At 44.7% G+C, this 19,563-nt stretch overlaps 1 protein-coding gene across 1 annotated transcript in view; it reads right to left on the reverse strand.

Annotated features, from left to right (window-relative positions):
* The window catches only part of UBN2 (ubinuclein 2), a 199,070-nt gene that overhangs the window by 51,370 nt on the left and 128,137 nt on the right, over window positions 1-19,563 (reverse strand). Inside the window, exons 11-12 of the mRNA XM_018571668.1 lie at window positions 2,809-2,952; window positions 2,661-2,711 (exon numbers count right to left, since the gene is read on the reverse strand). Of these exons, the coding sequence (XP_018427170.1) occupies window positions 2,661-2,711; window positions 2,809-2,952 (195 nt within the window). The remainder of the gene's footprint in view (window positions 1-2,660; window positions 2,712-2,808; window positions 2,953-19,563) is intronic.

The raw sequence follows: 19,563 nt of genomic DNA on the forward strand, positions 1-19,563 counted from the left end.
ATATATATATATGAAATAATTTTAGTGGGAGCATCTTCCTTGGTTACTGTAAACTTGGGAAAAGTCCTGCCACCCCCCTTTTATATAGAATGTGCTTCTGGGATCCCACTGTTTTATTAGTTTTTATAAACCAGTAGCTTCTACCTTTGGACGAGTTCCAATGCGGGCAGGAGGCGTGTTTGTGGTGCCATTGACATGAATGGTATTTACCACGCCTCCTCCTGCCCCAGAACGTGGGAAGGATTTGATCCAATGCGTTCATAGAATGCAACTGTGCCCTGAATGCACTGGATAGTGTGAATGGGCCCTTAAAACCAAATCAGCACTACTGTTTCCATGCTGAGAAGTTTCCTTTAATGCTCATCAATAGTTAAAGCAGAACTCCAGGATTTTTTTAAATTCAACTCTTGCAGTGGGGCTACCCCCCACACTGCAAGGGTTAAAGGAGAACTATGAGGTGAGTGATTTCCACTCATCCTCATAGTTAGAGCCGACCTGTGACCAAGAAGCTGTCACAGGTCAGCTCCATCGATCGGGAGGTGAGCAGAAACATGCACCAATCCGCTCACTTCCTGATCGTCTCCCTGCAGTGACTACAAATCCCAGTAATACATTTATACAGTAAATGAGATGTCCCTGAGATGGACTCAGGGACTGGAAACGCGCTGGACTCTTCTGGCCTTAGTGACGCGCCGGACTCGGGGATTAACGACGCGCCGGACTCGGGGATTAACGACGCGCCGGACTCGGGGATTAACGACGTGCCGGACTCGGGGATTAACGACTAAAACACACTGGTTTTAGGACCAATCTGAGACTCCACAGAGCCCATCTGGGGCCCGGCCACCTCCACCATGCCGCCCCTTGTACGGTCGATATGCATGTAAGGGGCCCCTCATATGAGTGTCGTCCATACCCCCCTGATGCTCCGACTGTGTCTTCCCTCAGTTTGAATCCTATCTCTCCCCCCCGTGTGTGCAGCATGGGGTCGTGGAGGTCTGCTAACTCTCTTCACTCTGCTAGGGATCCCCCCCCCCCTGTCAGCTCACCTTCTCCTGGACTCCGTTCTGTGTTCTTTCAGAGGACAGCTCGTGTCCGCACAGTTTTCCCAGCTCATCTGTCAGCTGGTGATGGGGGCGGATTTCTCCTGCCTGTCTGAGTGGCCGCTCTGTGCTCCTGATAAACGAAGCTCTCAGAGCAGGCCATCGGGCATAGCGGACCGGCCCGAACACAATCAGGTTGATTGTGTTCGGCCCGGCCCACCGGGCAAGTGCCCGGTTTGCCCTATGGCCAGTCCGGCCCTGGTTGGGATCATTGTCCTGTTGGAAGGTCCAATGACGCCCCCGGCTTCCTCACAGACAGCATGATATTTTCTCCTAGGATTTCCTGATACTTCAGTGAATCCATCTTGCCTTCTGCACGCTGCAGGTTTCCAGTGCCAGAGGATGTAAAGCAGCCCCAGGGCATCACTGAACCACCACCATGCTTAACTGTAGGCAGAGTGTTCGTTTCAAAAGTAGGTCTCCTTTCTCCAGACATACTGCTGATCCATACAGCCTAAAGTTCCAGTTTTGTTTCATTGCTCCATAGAACAGAATCCCAAATCTTCTGTGGCTTATTTATATGATTTTGAGCATATTGGAGCCAACTTTTCTTGTGCTTTTGGGTCAGTAGCGGTGTACGTCTTGTAGTCCTGGCATGGAAACCTTCTGAGTTTAGTATGCGCCTTACAGTGCGAACTGAAACCTCAGTGCCTGTTGCCACCAAGTCTTGCTGCAGGTCTTCTGCTGTCACGCAAGGGTTTTTCCTCAACCTGCTTTCTCAGAAATCTGGTTGCATGTGTTGATAGCTTCAGTTTTCTGCCCTGTCCAGGTAGTGTAACCACTGTTCCTTTAACTTTGAAGTGGCAAACTATTCTTCCACCAGTGCCTCAAGTAACATTCAGTGCCTTCGCCATCTTTTTGTATTCTGTTCCTTGTTTGTGAAGGGCAATTATCTCTGCTCTGAACTTTTTGACCCTATTTTAAACATGCAGTCAAACGTGACACTCAACAAACCCGTATTTCATGTGTTTAGCTCAAGCACACCTGGTGCAACTAATGAAGCTCTTGATTAGTTGCATCAGGTGTGGTTGAGACAACACCAGTTTTGCAGATGCGTGTTCTTGTGAGGGATTCTATTCAGGGGGTTGAATCATTTTGAGACAGTAGAAGTCATTAAAAGATACATTTTCAGTTGAATTTGGGGAAACCACTAGAAAGATTTGTTGTGTTGACCTATTCCAATTGCTTTTGTTTGATTTGTTCAATGCAAACAACTAAAAGTTTGTAAATTTTGCCAATAAGCCGGATATCCAATGGGGGTTGAATAATGTTAATTACAACTTTAAGTGATCAGCTTAATTTAAATTTTTTTTTTATCAACGTGTATTAACACAGTAAAATGTCTTTTTATTGCTTACTCATTTACATGTATATCAAATCTCATTACAAAACCAAGCTACGGAATAAAAACTTTAGTCTCTATATAATTCTTATCTTTATACGTTGAACTCGATAGACTTCAACCTTTTTTCAACCTGACTATGTAGCTATGTAATTAAAACAATGTACAATTAATTGCACACTAATTCACAAAGAGTTAGAATTGTATGTACTCACGGAGCAGAAGTGAGGTGATTATGTACACTGCGACTTTCCTTAAACAGCATTCTATAAAGACATTGAGTAAAAAAATAAAGTAACTATATTCTATTTACACAATCGAAATACAGTAAGTTTGTCTCTACCATAGCATGGAGGGTGTTACCTGGATTGCATCCAGCCCTTTGGCCATAAAGGCTTTACTTCTGTTTCCATAAAGTTTTTTAGATAATCTTCTGCTGAATGACTTTTATTGGGCTCAAGTTCATAGCATCCCAGCTTAATCTTCACTAGATTACAAAGCAGGTTCCTATATAAAATGAATAAAATAGTGAGACACAACACCCAATTTTAAGCAGCATCCGTTATGCTACGATAACATTTAGAAAGAAAAAATATATATTTAAATATAGTCCATATTCCTTGATTTTGGTGGTCTTGCTCGTCAACGTCAGACTGTTAAGGTGCCCATACACCTTACGATTATCGGCCGATTTTCGTATGCGATCAACTTTTCGGCCGATAATCGTATGTGTGCATTGCAGTGTCCGACCAACAGTACTGTACAATCGTACGACTTTTGACGGTCAAGCATGTTTGAAAACGTTGCTATATCGTACGATTGTCATAAGGTTGCTGGCGTTTCCGTCCGTCAAAAGTCGTACGATCTACACTGCGCTTGCGCTAACGAAAATACGGCAAATCAATTACCGCATTTTGTCCAGGTGCTTTTAGTTAATTACGGCTAAATTAATCTAGCGATCATCAGGGCAGGATGGGGCTGCCGTACGAAAATTGTACGACTATTCGATAATTCGACTTTTCGTCCGATAATCGTAAGGTGTATGGGCACCTTAAGAATGCAAATCTTTGCTTCTGAGTCCGTTAAAGTTCAATCTGCTTACATGCTGTCTTCCTTGGGTCCTCACCCACCCCCTCCCCCCCAATCAACACGCTAATAAAATGATTTAACCACTTGCTGACCAGGTGTTTTCATTTTTCAGTATTTAGCGCTGCAGTACTTTGATATTTATTCCGTCATGCAACGATGTACCGAAATGAATTTTATACAATTTTTTTTGGGCCAGATAGAGCTTTCGTTTGGTGGCATTTAATCACCACTGGGGTTTTTATTTTTTACTATGTTAAGGAAAAATTACTGAACATTTTTAGAGAAATGTTAGGAAACAATTATTATTACCCAATTTCTTTGGTAAAATATAAAAGACGGGGTCACGTCGGGTAAAATGACACCAAACATGTCAAGCTTTAAATTTGCGCGCACCCGCAAAAAACTACCATACCCAAAATTGACCATAGGCGACGCTTTAAAAGCTTTTACCACTCATCAGTTTAGTGTCATCTGTGATTAATGGCCCTAAAATTATTGCTCTCACTGCGACGTTCGCAGCGATATGCAACATATGCGGCTTAATGAGCGCAATAGTAATCTTCGCACTTATGTGCACCCGACACGTGTTTGCATGCGTGGGCACTTTAAAACATTAAACAAAGGTGGGCACTTTAAAAAAAATGTGTGCTTCTTTTATTCTTTTTCATGTGTAATTTTTTTTGCAACTATTTTTTATTTCCTATAATATTTTTTTTCACTTTACTTTATTGCTATCACATAGGGGGGCTAAGAAAACCCCCTATGTGATAGCAAAGAGGATGTGACAGGTCCTCTTTATGGAGACATCAGGGGTCTCCAAGACCCCTAATGTCACCTAGGACCCCCCAAAGATGCTGATGAAGCAGAGATCTGCTTCATCAGCTTCTCTCCAGTGTCTGAAGCTGGAGAGTGACAAGAATGCGGAAGCGATGCAATATACATCACTTCTGCATTCTGACAACTGAGAGGGGACCGGAGGGAGTTCGTGTACTGAACTCCCTCTGATCCCCTGTCAGAGAGCCACTATGCTGGTCAGCGTGACAGCGGGAGGGGGGGGCGAGGATGGGGTCACGAAGCTTATACAATCGCTTGCATGTTAACAGGCATCGCTGCCTGTATTTAAATTTAGGTAGTTTCCAGCGGCGTGTGCAAGTGGGCGGACCTAGCGGGATGTTTAAATACGCCCGCTCAGATCTAGGAAGCTCCCGGCCAGCCGTATTTGCACAATGGCCGGTAGGCGTTTAATTAAGACAGAACTCCAGGGTGAATTATTAACCCTTGCAGTGGGGCTATCGCCGCTTGCTTTGGTCTAGGAAGTTATACTCACCCGATCCTCTGAGTCGCCCAGCTTTGAGAACACTCCCTCCAGCCTCTCTCCTCCTATGCTGCAACAATGGAATGTCCCATGGCATCCTCATGTTCTATACATAGTTACATAGTATTTGACATTGAATAAAGACACAGGTTAAATCAAGTTCAACCTTTGTGTGTCCGTGTCTACATGAGTTCCTGTGTGATATTGTTTTTAGGAGTACCTGTACCCCTGTATGTTATGGTCTCTGAGGAAGGTATCTAAATGCTTTTTGAATGATTCAATACTCTCAGCTGATACCACTGTTTGTGGCAGCGAGTTCCAGACTTTAACCACTCTAACTGAAAAAAAGCCCCTTGTGGTTAAATCTTTTCTCTACCAATGTTAGGTTGTGGCCTCTAGTCTTTGTTATGGAGTTTACTGTAAATAGTTTGTTGATGTTGCCATCACCATGAAACATTTTGTACATCAAAATCATGCCCCCCTTAATCCCCTCACTTCCAGCGTGAACAAGTTTAAATTTAGTAACCTTGTCTCATAGCTTAGGTCCTCTAGCCCCTTAATTAGTTTAGTTGCCCTTCTCTAGGCTCTCTCCAGCTCAAGGACATCCTTTCTGTGGATTTGTGACCAAAACTGAACTGCATACTCCAGATGAGGCCGAACCAATGATCTATAAAGTGGCAAAATGATTGCCTTGTCTCTACAGTACATTCCCTTTTTAATACAAGACAGCACTCTGCTCGCTTTGTTTGCCACAGCCTGGCATTGCCAGCTATTGTTCAATATGTGGTCTACTATGACCCCCAAATCTTTTTCCATTTCTGACTTCCCTACTGGAGTACCCATTAATATGTATTCCTCATGCCTATTTTTAACCCCAAAATGCATTCCTTTACATTTTTCAACATTAAACCTCATCTACCATATAGTTGCCCACTCCCCTATTTTATCCAGGTCCTCCTGTAATGTTATACTGTCTACACCCGTGTCTATTACCCTCCCAATTTTAGTATCATCAGCAAACACAGAAACATGCTATCAACACCTTCCCTGATATTGTGAATAAACAGGTTAAACACTATGGGGCCTAGCACAGAACCCTAGGGCACGACACTCTCGACATTAGACCAATCTGAAAAAGAGCCATTTATCAATACTCTCTGGGCACGTTCCTGTAGCCAGTTCTCTATTCATGTGCACACCATTTCATCTATGCCCATAGACCTCAGCTGGTGTAGTAAGCTTTTTTTGTGGTACTGTCTCAAAAGCTTGGCAAAATCCAGATATACCACATTCACTGGCCTCCCTCCATCCAGATCTCTACTCACCTCTTCATAGAATGTTAGTAGGTTGGTCTGACAAGAACGTCCCTTCCTAAATCCATGCTGATTATAGTTTATTATACCATTGTCACAAACTAAATCCACTAAATGGTCTTTTATCATTCCCTCTAACAGTTTGCAAGCTATTGATGTTAGACTGACTGGTCTGTAGTTCTCAGGTTGGTATCTTGAACCTTTGATATGCTATGTATAGAACATGCTGCAGTTGGGGGGGATTTAGTGAGAGACTCCAGGGGCCGGTCAAAGAGCAAGCAGGCTCAGAGGATCAGGTAAGTAACTTTATTTTCCACCCTAGACACAAACAAGCACTTAACCTTTGCAGTCTGGGGGGTAGCCCCACTGCAAGGGTTAATAATAATTTTCCCTGGAGTTTTTCTTTAAACCCATTTTATTACATACCTTATTTTAGACACAGTAACAACATTACCACGTCTTCATGCTTCCTTATGCAATGCAGTCATATTACGGCTGCAGGGTGCTGTACATCGTTCTCTGAAAACAAGAAGCTGTGGTGTGTTGCCTGGCGTGGTTTTCATGCAAATACAGTCTGCCTAAAACATCCACTTCTCCAGATCGACACCCATCCATCAAGGTATTTTAATATTTGCATAACTTGCATAAACTGGAGCAGGCAGAATCTGGAGCAGTTGCCCATGGCAACCAATAAGCTTCCAGGGGTGTGGAATTCCTATCGCCCGACGCCCGGACTTCTATCCTTTTTTAAAGCTAAACCAAACAAACGGAACTTGGTTGTCATGGGCAACTGCACCAGATTTTGCTTGTTCCGTTTTGATAAATTCCCCCCACTGTATTTAAATGCTACGCTGTCAGTTACAGTAATCAGGAACTGATCAGTATGGTTCCGGACCATGTAATCCTTTCAACAGCCAATGATACGGATTACATTGCTGTGTCTAAAAACAAGCAGATATTTGCCTGCTGAACTGTCATTATGCCTCGCACAAAGCAAGGTGCTTTAACAACCGCAGCTGGCTGACTGCTTCTGTCAATGTAATAAGCACAACAGCAATTAACGTAGTTAGTAAAAGTTAAAAACAAATAGCCCATTAAAAAGGACAAGATAACAAAACAAGAATTTACTGCAAACTTCAATCTAGAGATTTAACCCAAAGCCATTTTATTTGGCCACCAGTCTGATGGGCAGTTTCATTAAACACACTTCCTCTGAGTCAAAGTCGTCCTGGGTCAAGCCCAGCCTGTGACTGAACACTAAAGGAGATGCAGCACAGTGATGCACTCATCTCTGTAACTCTTTCTCTGCCCATCAGCATGCTTCCTGTCCACACATGAATTTACTGGCCGTTTGTACTGCTGTTTACTCTCCCACTCCTGGGGCTGATACCAGGTCAAATTCAGGTACTCGAAGGCCCCGTTCCCACTGCGCGATATGCAAATCGCGCGTTTGTCGCACGATTTGCATATTGCGCGACATCGCGAGATTTCCCGCGCGATGTCGCGTTCAAGCTTGCATTGAGCAAGCTTGAATCGCGGCTAAATCCGCTCCAAAAAGGGTCCTGCTGTAGCGACACACGACCCGCGACAGCAGGACCCTTTGCCCCATTGGATTGCATTAGAGCGCGATATCGCGCGGGAATTTGCCGCGATATCGCGGGAATTACCGCGCGATAAATCGCTCAATGTGAACAGGGTCTTAGTGTGTTTATTTTTGCTTTCAAAATTTGTACCAAAAAAAATAAATTCACAGTTAGACTTACCGGTAACTATTTCTAGGACAGCACATGAGAGAGAAGCTCCTCTTCCAACTGGAACAGGAAACACATCACAAAATCTTAAAAAGAAATCCTTCTGTTGAAATGGTCAGTATTAGATGAGAACCAAAAGGACCTAATCTGAAGTAAAACAAACACAACACAAAACATAAGTACACACCTCAAGGGCGAGAACCTTGCTGTCCTGGAAAGACTCCTGGAAATAGAGTTACCGGTAAATCTAGCTCTAATTTTCCCAAATCGTCTTTCCAGGACAGCACATGAGTTGATTAGAGAGAGCTAGCTAGTCTTTGGGAAGCCCAGATAATTGTCCTTCCACGGGGATGACCCTGGGAATTACAGACATGGTGGACCAGGCATATGAACCTTTTAGAGAAATATGAAAAGAAAAGCATGGGACTAACTAAAGGATAAGTTAGTGCCGTATATGAAAAACAAACTGTCTCTGATTAACTTTGTATGAAGTTATACAGGACAGACTTATTAGTGAATATATATATACAAAAAGTAAGACCAAAGCCTAGTGAGGTTCTGGTCAACCATGGACAAACATAAGTCCCATTACCCTGTGTTGTTCAATTTTAAAAGGCATCGAGGGAAATTTATTGAGCCAACCGACTAGATATGTAAATATAAACTGCCAAGAGCAAATTCTGCATATGGGGATTATGCAAAATTCCAGCACCCTAATAGTCTTGATTAGCAGCTGAAAATGTATAGTCTCACCAGAGCCTGAAAGTATTGACAAAGGTCTAAGCTGCAGTCGAGATATTGAGCATTATTAGGGAATATTATACTTAAGGACTTCAGCTCCCTTTTGTGTAACAATAACAGCCTCCCTGCTACAACCTGGTGCCATGGTGGTGCAGCTATTAATTCAAGTCACTGTACACCCGCAGCAGGTAGAAGGACTAAGAGGTGGGGTGCTGGGCCTAATGAGAATATAACTACTGTACTCCAGGAAAAGCTAGGAGATAATAAAATAACTGGTCTTCAACCAGCACCTGCAGCTATAGAGGACTATAGTGGTACTGATGAGCATTAAGTCTACAAAGACCTTAAGGCTGGATTCACATCTAGGCGACAGCGTTTTTGCTCGTTTCTACATGTATTTTTTGTGCATTAATCAAGTCTTGCGTTTTTGCAAGCAGATTGTGACACAATTGCACGTAACATGCACGCAAAAACGCACGGTTTGAATCATTTCCACTGAAGTCTATGGGTCCAGGAAGCGCTTAATCTGTCAAAAAGACGCTCATGTACTTTCCAGTGATGGTTGTTTTGCTACAAGTGACACAATGCTCAGATGTGAACATGGCCATAAAAATTTATGGGATTTTGTTTTGGGCATTTTTTTTTTTAGGGTATAAAAAGCGCTACAAAATGCTAGGTGTGAACTAGGACTTGGTGTACAAGTAGTAATCACTAGTATCAACCTTAACATTTACTAAAAGACAAATACTCCTAGCATAAAAAAAGGACATGTTCAGGGACTACAGCGTTAAGTAAGAAACCTGTGACGTGTATATCAACTGGTTATATAACTGTACCAAAATATGTGCTGTAGTGTAAGGACAAAGGCATTACATAAAAGCCAAAAATTCTGCAACAGAGACTTTCCATAACAACTATATAGGAAGTCTTATAAGAGATAAACTTTGTAGCACCGTATCAATGCCACGAGAAGTGCTAAGGTATAATGCATGTAATGTAAAGGTCGTATTGTTGACACACAGACTGCACCCAGATGCTGCTGCATACACAAAGGAAATTGCTTATGTGACCAAAACCTCTGAAACAGACTAAAGGTGCCCATACACCGTACGATAATTGTATGCGATCGACTTTTCGTACGACAATCGTAACGTGTGAATGTAGTGCCCGACCGATAGTACTGTACAATCGTACGACTTTTGACGGTCAAGCATGTTTGAAAACTTAGGTCGAACGTACGATGTTCGCATGGTTGGTGGCGTTTCCATCCGTCAAAAGTCGTACGATTAACACTGCGCATGCGCAAACGAAAATAATTACGGTCAATTACCGCAAGTCGTCCAGTTGCGATAATCGGGGCAAGATGGGGCCGTCATACGAAAATCGTACGATGGTTCGATCATCGGACGAAAAGTTTCGTCCGATAATCGCAAGGTGTATGGGCACCTTTACACCATACACCAGAGGTCAAGAAAGAGGTTCATCAATGTGGTGTAAAATAGATATCACCAAGATTATATAAGTACACCACATGACATGTAAAGTTCCTAGTGCAGCAAAATTAACTAGCTACTATAAATGATATACTGTAAGCCCAATATACAAATGTCTTAGCTCACTGTGATTAAACCATAACACTTACAAGTTAGGCACTTAAAGTTAGAACATTTAAAAGTGCCTGGAAACTTGGCTCAGAGATTTGACAAATGCTTATAGGTGACAAGCATTATAGTAATAAAACCTAAACCCAATGTAAAGAATGAAACATCTCACTCCTGGAGCAATAAAGCTGCAGGTGGTAGAAAGCAGGGGTTAACTAGACACACCATAAGATACAGGCTTCCACTGTCGTGTCAGGATATAGCAAGGAATTGCGCATGTAGTTTCACCTAGCCGCTGAAATATATTTATATATGTGGCCTGTGGTTGCAACCAATGCAGTCAGAAAGGCCCAACACCTGTGAGGTGGACACACACAGGCAGCAGTAAATTATTATACAGGATTTATATAGCGCCAACAGTTTGCGCATCGCTTTACAATATAAGGAAGCCATTACGATCACAATACAATTCAAGACAAGATGGCAAGGAGGGCCCTGCCCGCGAGGGAAAATTAAAACAATTAATGGATCAACTGAGTATGTGAGCATATTGTGGACTGGAAAAAAAACACACCACCTTCTTATGGTTTTGATACCTCCGATCATACAGAGAGACAAGGACACTTCCTTATCTATAATGTTAAGAGTCTCATATACACGTCTGGCCAATAAAGTCACACACACTAATATTTAGTTCGACCGTCTTTAGCTTTCATTTCATCACCATCGCATCGTTTCGATAAGCTTATGCAATCCCACAACATTTATTTCCATCCAGAGCTGCATTCATTTTTCATCAAGATCTTGTAGTGATGATTGGAGAGTCAGACCACAGCGTAAAAATATTCTCCAGCACATCCCATAGATTCCCAATGTGGTTAAGGTCTGGACTCTGTGGTGGCCAATCCATGTGCGAAAATTATGTCTCATGCTGAACCAGTCTTTCAAAATCTGGGCCCAATGAATCCTGGTATTGTCATCTTGGAGAACGTCCATGCCATCAGGGAAGAAAAAATACCTTGATGGAAAAATCTGGTCATTCAGTATATTCAGGTAGACAGCTGACCTCATTTTTTGGGGGGACATAACGTTGCTGGAACCTAAACCTGACCAACGGAAGCAACTACAGATCATAACTCATCCTGAAATCCAGGTGGTGATTCTTTTTTGGCCAGGCAGTGTATAATCTTTAAGAGGCTGTTCACATCTTCCAAGAAAGTAAAACTTGAAGAGAAAGCGTCCTGATCCTGTGTTTTCCCTTTGCTGGGAAATATTGCTTATTTATGCTCACTGAATGCATTGGAGTACAAGGTTAGAGAACAAGGCTCAGTTAAGGGACAGAAGGAGGTTTTTTTTTTTTTTTTTTCTTAATTTTAAAATGGAGCACATAAGCCTGAAAGAAACAGCAAGTCCAGCCCCACAGGTCATTACCCCCAGCAACAGCAACACTCCCAAGTGCTGATATGACAGAGCCAAATGCGCCAAACACGGGACTACAAGGGGCTACTGTAAAGTTCCAAAAGTCCAACAGGAAAAAGGTATGAGGGGACAAAACCTCCACACCCAAACAGGTAAGTAAATAAGATAAGTGAAGTCTCTACTTATCTGAACAAAGCCTGTAATCACAAACGTTGTCTCCCTTCGCAGACACAAGATGTGGAATGTGCAGCAAGTGCTAAGTGCAAAGTGTAAGGGCTCCCTATATGCCCAGGGTTCCAGTATCTTCACCACTGCGACAGAGTCTGGAACCAAAAGTGATCAGCCAGAAACCCTGGTGTTATGGGCTGGCACTCAAGGCCCAAGGCCTATCCATAGCCCAGCCTCTACATGAAAAGATGCCCAGCGCCCCAGGTCCAAAAGAAGCACCACATTCTGCAGGGAAAACTGATCTTTGGACCCTGCTTTACCCAAAGCGGCTGTGGCCGGGGAGGTCCTGGATCCATGCAATCATGGAGCTGAGGAGGGGGCCACGGAACACAACCTCACCCTTGAGGAGGGTGGACTAGGGGGCATAAATAAAAAAGGAAAAAGGCTCTACTTCACCCTCCCCCATCGAGGTAAGTAAGGCAAGGATAGGTGGAATGGAACAGCTCAAAAGGGAGCTTATCTCCCCTATCCAGAGTTCCAGCAGAACCTTTTCATCCGAATGAGAAAACACAAATACTGACCAGTTCAGCAGAAGGACTTCCTTTTTGGACATGGGGATGTGTTTTCTGTTCCTGTTGGAGGAACTTCTCTCTCAAGTGCTGTCCTGGAAAGACAATTTGGGGGAAAAACAAACAAACCATACAGCAACTCCGTTTGTAAAATGTAGGATAGAACATAGTCATACACACAACACACATACTTGACATCAACCTAACCATCACCCTAACCCCCATTGCAGACAATTCAGCAAGATATGAAACATTGCAATACAAAGTAATACCCCTTAAGATTTACATTTTGAAAACAGGGGTGTAATAAAGAAAGTGTTTACATTTTTACTGGTTTAACTTGTCTGCAGTGCTGATATTGTTGAACCTGTTTTGGGTTACCTCAGTCCAGCTGTCATCATCCAGACTTGGTACCTGCACAGTCCATTTAACCTAGGAAACAGACTTAAAACAGAACTATGGGGTAACCTTTATATCCCATAGTTCTCTTAAGGGTCATGGGAGGACATATATTAGCGTCCTCCCGTGACTGAAAGCTTAGTATATTGCGAGCTATTGCCGCTATATACTGAGAGCGCTGCAGCTGGGACGGATGCCGACAATGCTGTAGAGATCCACCCAGCTGCGTGAGTGACAGCTGGCTCTGCCTATCTAGAGGCAGAGCCAGCTGTGCCCGCCCTCTCTCCCGTCCGTTCCTTCAGTCAGCGCTGGAGGATTGGAGGGGGGGGGGGGAATCCCTGCGGGGAGCGGTGACTGACACTCACCGCTCTCTACAGAGATGGCCGGAAAGTGAGCGAACGACAGTATGCGTTCATTTTCAGATCTATAGAGCCGACATGTGACTGTTTAATTGTCACACGTGGGCTCGAACTATGAGGTTGAGTGAAAATAACTCACCTCATAGTTCTCCTTTAAAGTTCTAACAGAGAGTAAATGTTAGTGACCACTTTGTGCTGTTCCTGAGAAGGGTTTCAAGGGGACTACATTGCAGAGGTACTGTGAGAGGGAAACCATACTTTCAGTGCACAGCAAAGCAGGAGGTATTTAAAGAACAAGTTGTTACAGACACAGTGGTTCATTTTTGGTGCTTAAAAATGTAAAATCTGTTTAGAAAAGAGGAAAGGGGAGGGGTGGGGGGAAGGTAGGCACCAAAGTCAATCACTAAGTTGAACAAATAGATATTACTTAACACGTTTTCCTAATGTTCCGGGCCTCCCTGAAGCTAATAGAAATGCACTTGATCTCACACTTCTATGGTGCGAGGGTAAAAATAAACGTGCAAAAAAAAAAAGGGTAAAGAGATAAAGACAGTGGGTTGATAAAATTAGGAGAAGAAAAGGCAAGTCAGCCGTGCAGCCAGTATCACCAGGCGATCTCCAAGAGGAGGTACCATCCCATGATCGGTCATGCTGTGGATTTGAGAGACGGATAGTCAGGAGTGGTGGTGAAATGGTTCCAACACCCCCAGATGTCCAAAGCATCCTGTTTTGTGAATAGTAATTCCCCCATCTCATAGATGTGGTTGATCTGTCAGATCCATTCGGACAAAGAAGGTGGCCCAATCTCTTTCCAATGCCTCGGGATAACTGTGCGAGCCGCATTAATCATATGTTTTTGCAGTGATTTACTCGAGCTCAAGGTGTCAGCTGGGTCCTTCAGAAGGAAAGTTGCCGGAGAGAAGCGGATAGTTTGGCCTGTAACCTGGGAGATGATGTTGTGAACCTTGGTTCAGTACATAGTGAGTAGAGGACAGGTCCAAGACATGTAGGAGAGAACCCACTTCCGTCTGACATCTCCAACAAGTGTCAGGTACATCTGGGTAGATCTTATGTAGGATCTGCGAAGTCCTGTACCAGAACGTCGGAATCATGTAGTAAGTTTCTTGGGTGTGACTACTTATGGAGCTGGTGTGAGCGTTAAGGCACAGGTCATTCCAGTCTGCATCTGTCAGGGATGTCTGCAATTCCCTTCCCACCGAAGGCCTAGTTTACTCTCCCCCTGCACTTGGGTGTCATGTAGCAATGAGTAAAGCCTAGAGATCATGTGGTCCTGGGGGCCATGTCCTGTGCACATTTTTTCTAGTGGAGTCAGGTTTCTGGAGAAATTGGTCTTGCTGGACCGACTGGTAAAAAAATTTTGAATCTGTAGATATATCCACCATGGGACGCAAGGCTGCTTGTCTCCAGAAACTGGTGATCCTGAAAAAATAGTTTGGCTGGGAGTGATGTATCCATAGGCCAGTACTAGGGATGTCCCGATACCCCTTTTTTAAGACCAAGTACAAGTACTTCCCCTCATGTACTTGCCGATACTTTTTCTTAAAGGAACAGGTGACATTTTTAAAAAAACAATAGACTAATGATTTTAGGCCAATTTGTTTATGAAGAACTTTAATTTAAGACTGTTTTAGAACAATAAAACATGTATCCTATTCATGTTTTCAACTGCGAGCGTGTGGGACCGCCCAGGCGGTATTGCGGCGGGAAACCGCCCAATCTGCCTGGCGCGAATGGAGTACCATTAGAAAATAATGGCACTGCCAGCGCAATCGGCGGTGGTGTGCGATTCCATGACCACCCAGCCATCTGCTCGGTTTTGTGCACGATGACCGGGCGGTCATGGATTGCACACCACCGCCGATCGCGCTGGCAGTGACATTATTTTCTAATGGCACCCCAGTCGTGCCAGGCAGATTGTGCGTTTATTTTAATGCAGATGGGGGCAGCGGGGCTGGTTTTAATTTTTTTTCAATTTTTATTTACTTTGTAAACATTTTTAATTATAATTTATTTTATTATTTTTACTTTAGTCTTTTTATTAATGTTTTTATTTTTATTTAGTTACAATTTTAATCAGTTATTTTTTACTTTATTTTATTATTTTCTACTTTTCTAAACTATTTTTTTCACTTAAATTTATTGCTATCACACATGGGCTAACAAACCCCTGTGTGATAGCATTTGGAGGTGACAGGTACTCTTTATTGGCCCTGTCACCTCCAACACATGAGTTCTAGCACAGCACAGCACTGTGCTAGAACTCCTGTGACAAGAACGAGCCGGGGACAGGGGAGGGAGGTGACAGAGCCTGTCACAGATCCATGAGTCCAGCTCCGTCACTGCTCCACGCCCCCTGCCCTGTCACTGCTCCACGCCCCCCGCCGTCACCGCTCCACGTGCAATGGAGGTGCCTCACGAGCTGCCGATAGCTTTTTTTCCTCTCATGTGAGGACGACGTCGGCGGCGCTGAGCGGCAGAGCGTCTTGGCACTGCTGTGGGTGGAGCTCCAGGTCGCCGGCCAACTACATTAGACCCCACCTAGAGCTCCGCCCACAGCAGTGACGCAACGCTCCTCCAGCCTGCCCAGAGGACCCCAGCCATCACAGAAGGTAAGAAAAAAAAAAACATAGCGCAAGCTTCGGCGCTAGGCATTTTGACAAGTACAAGTACTTGTCAAAATGCCCTGTATCGGGCCTGATTCCGATGCTAGCATCGGTATCGGGACATCCCTAGCCAGTACTGCTGAAATTCTGGAGAAGTCGCTGGTGTGAAGTCTGGGTTGTGCCGTAGTGGTGTCAATGATGGGCTATCTACCGTGGTAAGAGTTACTTTTTCCGGAGGATAGAAAACTCCCTCAATGTTGCCGAGATCAATGGTTGTGGGGGATTGGGAATTGGTCTGCTGGAGTCCGAAAGCCACACCACTGAAGAAACTGAGCTAGAGAACCATTCCTGTTCGATGGTCACCCAGGCTTTCCATTTCTGTTGTGTATGCCAATGTATTATCCTAGCCAGATGAGAAGCTAGATAGTATCTGTATCTGTCCGGGACTGCCAAGTCTCAACTAGATTTTGGACGCTGCGGTAAGACCCAGGACAGGCGTGGTTCTTTGTATTTCCAGACAAATTTAGAGAAAGCTGAGCACAGACTCTGGAAGTACGACCCCCGGGAGGACAATGGGAATCGTTTGAAACAGGTAAAGAAGCCTCGGGAGAACGTTCATTTTTAGTAAAGCCACCTGACCAAACCAGGTAAAAGTAAGAGTGCGCCACTTCTCTAGGTCAGAAGTTTTGACAGTAAATAAGGTTGATAGGTTAGTCGGGAGGTGGATCCCCAAGTATTTAACAGAGGAATCACTCCACTGGAACGGGTATTTGCGTCATAGGGGGTTGGGAAGGGAGGCGGGAGCGGAAACATTAAGCACAGACGATTTACTATAATTAATCTTTAGATGGGAAAGAGTCCTGTAGGTCTCGAACAAAGTCATCAATTTAGGGAGCGGGATGCTGGGTCGGTTAGAAAAAAGAGCAGGTCTTCTGCAAAGGCTGTGATCTTGTGTTCCACTGGGCCCACCGATTTCCCCCATATTAGGGAATCTTTAAGAACCGTCCTGATAAAGGGTTCCAATGTCAAAATGAAAAGGGTGGGAGATAGGGGACAGCCCTGACGTGTGTCATTCGACACAGAAAACTAGAATATAGGCAGCCCGTCTTTTTGACCCTCGTCGTTAGCGTGTCTAGAGCAGGGGTCCTCAAGCTACGGCCCGCGGGCCAGATCCGGCCCGCCAGGGTCCTTGGCCCGGCCCGTTCGGCCGCACGCCCCTTGCCATAGGTGTCAAGGCCGGATTAAGGGAGCTACAGCTCAAAGCCCCTACCTTAACTACCTCCAGGCCGTTGTAAAAAATCGGCTGGCCTGGAGCTCTCTAGAACAGCCATGCCCACTTGCGCGCGCCGTGCACGAGCGGGAAATAGTCAATTTAAAAACAGGCTATAGAGCCGGCGGATCGCTTGTATGGGCGGTTGGCCCGTGTCTCCCCCCTTCCTCCACGGCCCCTCCTCCCGTTGTCACGCTGATCCCGGGCTCCGCTGTGCCCGGTGCGAGCCCGGGACCAGCACAGTGCCTCTCTGACAGGGGATCAGCGGGAGATCGGTACACGATCTCACTCCGGTCCCCTCTCCGCTGTGAGAAAGCGGAAGTGATGTATATTACATCACTTCCGCATTCTTGTGTCACTCTCCAGCTTCAGAAGCTGGAGAGAAGCCAACCTCTGCTTCATCAGCTTCTTCGGGGGTCCTGGGTGACATAAGGGGTCTTGGAGACCCCTGATGTCTCCATAAAGAGGACCTATTACATATTTTGCTATCACAAGGGGGGGGGTTTCTTAGCCCCCCATGTGAAAGCAATAAAGTGAAAAAAAGGCGAAAAAATGAAAGTTTCCACACAAAAAAATGTAAAGTTACACATAAAAAATAATAATTAATAATAATTTAAAAAAGTCCCCATCTATACATACATGCAAACATGCGTCGGGTGCGCATACCTGCAAAAACGACAATTGCGCCCATTATGCCGCACATGTTACATATCGCCGCGAACGTCGCAGTGAGAGCAATAATTCTAGGGCCATCAAATCGGTGATAACGCTAAACTGATGAGCAGTAAAAGCTTTTAAAGCGTCGCCTATGGTCAATTTTGGGTATGATGTTTTTTTGCGATTTCGCGGGTGCGCACAATTTTTAAGCTTGACATGTTTGGCGTCTATTTACCCTACGTGACCCCACAGCCACGCCCACCCCTCCCCTGTTTTTCAAACTATGATCCGGCCCCCAGCAATGTCTGAGGGACAGTGAACTGGCCTCATGTTTAAAAAGTTTGAGGACCCCTTGTCTAGAGTATATTGCATGGATCCAGGCCAGCATCTGCGATTAAAGACCAATATGACGTAGTACTGCAAACATGAAGTCCCAAGAGACCCTGTCGAATGCCTTCTCTGCGTCAGTGGACAGCAAAATGGCTGGAGTACCTTTGGCCTAGACCCAGTGTATCAAATCAATAGCTCAGGTGTTGTTATCTTTTGCCTCACGGCCTATTACAAACCCCACTTGCTGGTTTCCTATCAATGTGAGTACGTGCAGGAGGAGGCGATTCGACAGGGTCTTGGCAAACAGTTTGACATCTACGTTCAAGAGGGAAATTGGCCTGTATTTCGAGCAAAGGCAAGGGTCCTTGCCTTCCTTAGGTATGACAGAGATCTGCGCTTCCTAGGTTTGGCTCGGAAGGCCATGAGTATAGTCCACCGAGTTGTAGGCATTTAAGAAGTGGGATGAGGCAATATCTTGAAAGGTCTTGGTAAGGCCATCAGGGCCTGGACTTTTACCCGGTTTGCTTTGAGTGATTGCAAGCTTCAGTTCCTCCATCGAGATTGGGCGTTCCAGAGACTGCACAGCTTCAGTAGATAATGTGGGCATGGCAGATTTGGACAGGAAGGATTGGATACTCTCTCGTGATGTTTGCATGGCCATGTCGGTCAAGGTGCATTGGTTATAGAGGGAATGGTAATATGCTCTAAAACACCCCACGATATCAGGGGGAGAGTTAGCCATAGAACCATTACTCCGCTGGATCTGTGCAACGTTGGGAGAACGCAGGTGTGATTTAACCACCCTGGCTAAAAGTTTGCCACATTTATTCCCACCCTCATAGTACAGGCCGGGCTGTACAAATCTTGTACCCTAGGATCGTATTGAGTTCCTTCCTAGCATCAGCTCTACAAATCTTGTACCCTAGGATCGTATTGAGTTCCTTCCTAGCATCAGCTAACGCTACGAGTGTTTGTTGGGCCAGAGATTCTTTATGGGACAGTTCCAGTTTGGTAATACGAGTCAAGAGGTCTGTGACAGCTTTTTGTCTGTTTCCAGACATAAATGGGGGGTGTCTTGTTGTCAGCATTGAATGCAAAATACTCTTAAGTCAGCTATGATCTTAGGCAATACGGATTTGTCTGCGAGTAAGGATGGATTAAGTCTCCATGATGATTGCTTGGTGAGGGGGTCAGGGACAGTGTCATCCCACTGATCTGAGGAAGTCAGAATGGTCGAAGTCTTAAGTCGTGGCAAGTCAGATTGGGAGATAAAGATATAGTCAATGCATGTGTATTTAGCATGTAGGGGGGAAAAGTAGGTATAATCTCTCCCATCTGGATGCAGGGTCCTCCAAACATCACAGAGGTCCAGTGACGCCAGCTTCTTTTTCAGAAACTTAAGGGTCCTGTAGGGTAGGGATGTTTTGCTGTCGGAGGTGTCTAGGATAGGGTTTAGGGGAGCATTAAAATCACCCCCCCCCCCCCTAATTTTTTAATACCTCCCGTGAAGTGG

The sequence above is a fragment of the Nanorana parkeri genome, unplaced genomic scaffold (genome assembly GCF_000935625.1).
Source record: "Nanorana parkeri isolate BGI_ZX_2015 unplaced genomic scaffold, ASM93562v1 scaffold1801, whole genome shotgun sequence".
Taxonomy (NCBI): Eukaryota; Metazoa; Chordata; class Amphibia; order Anura; family Dicroglossidae; genus Nanorana; species Nanorana parkeri.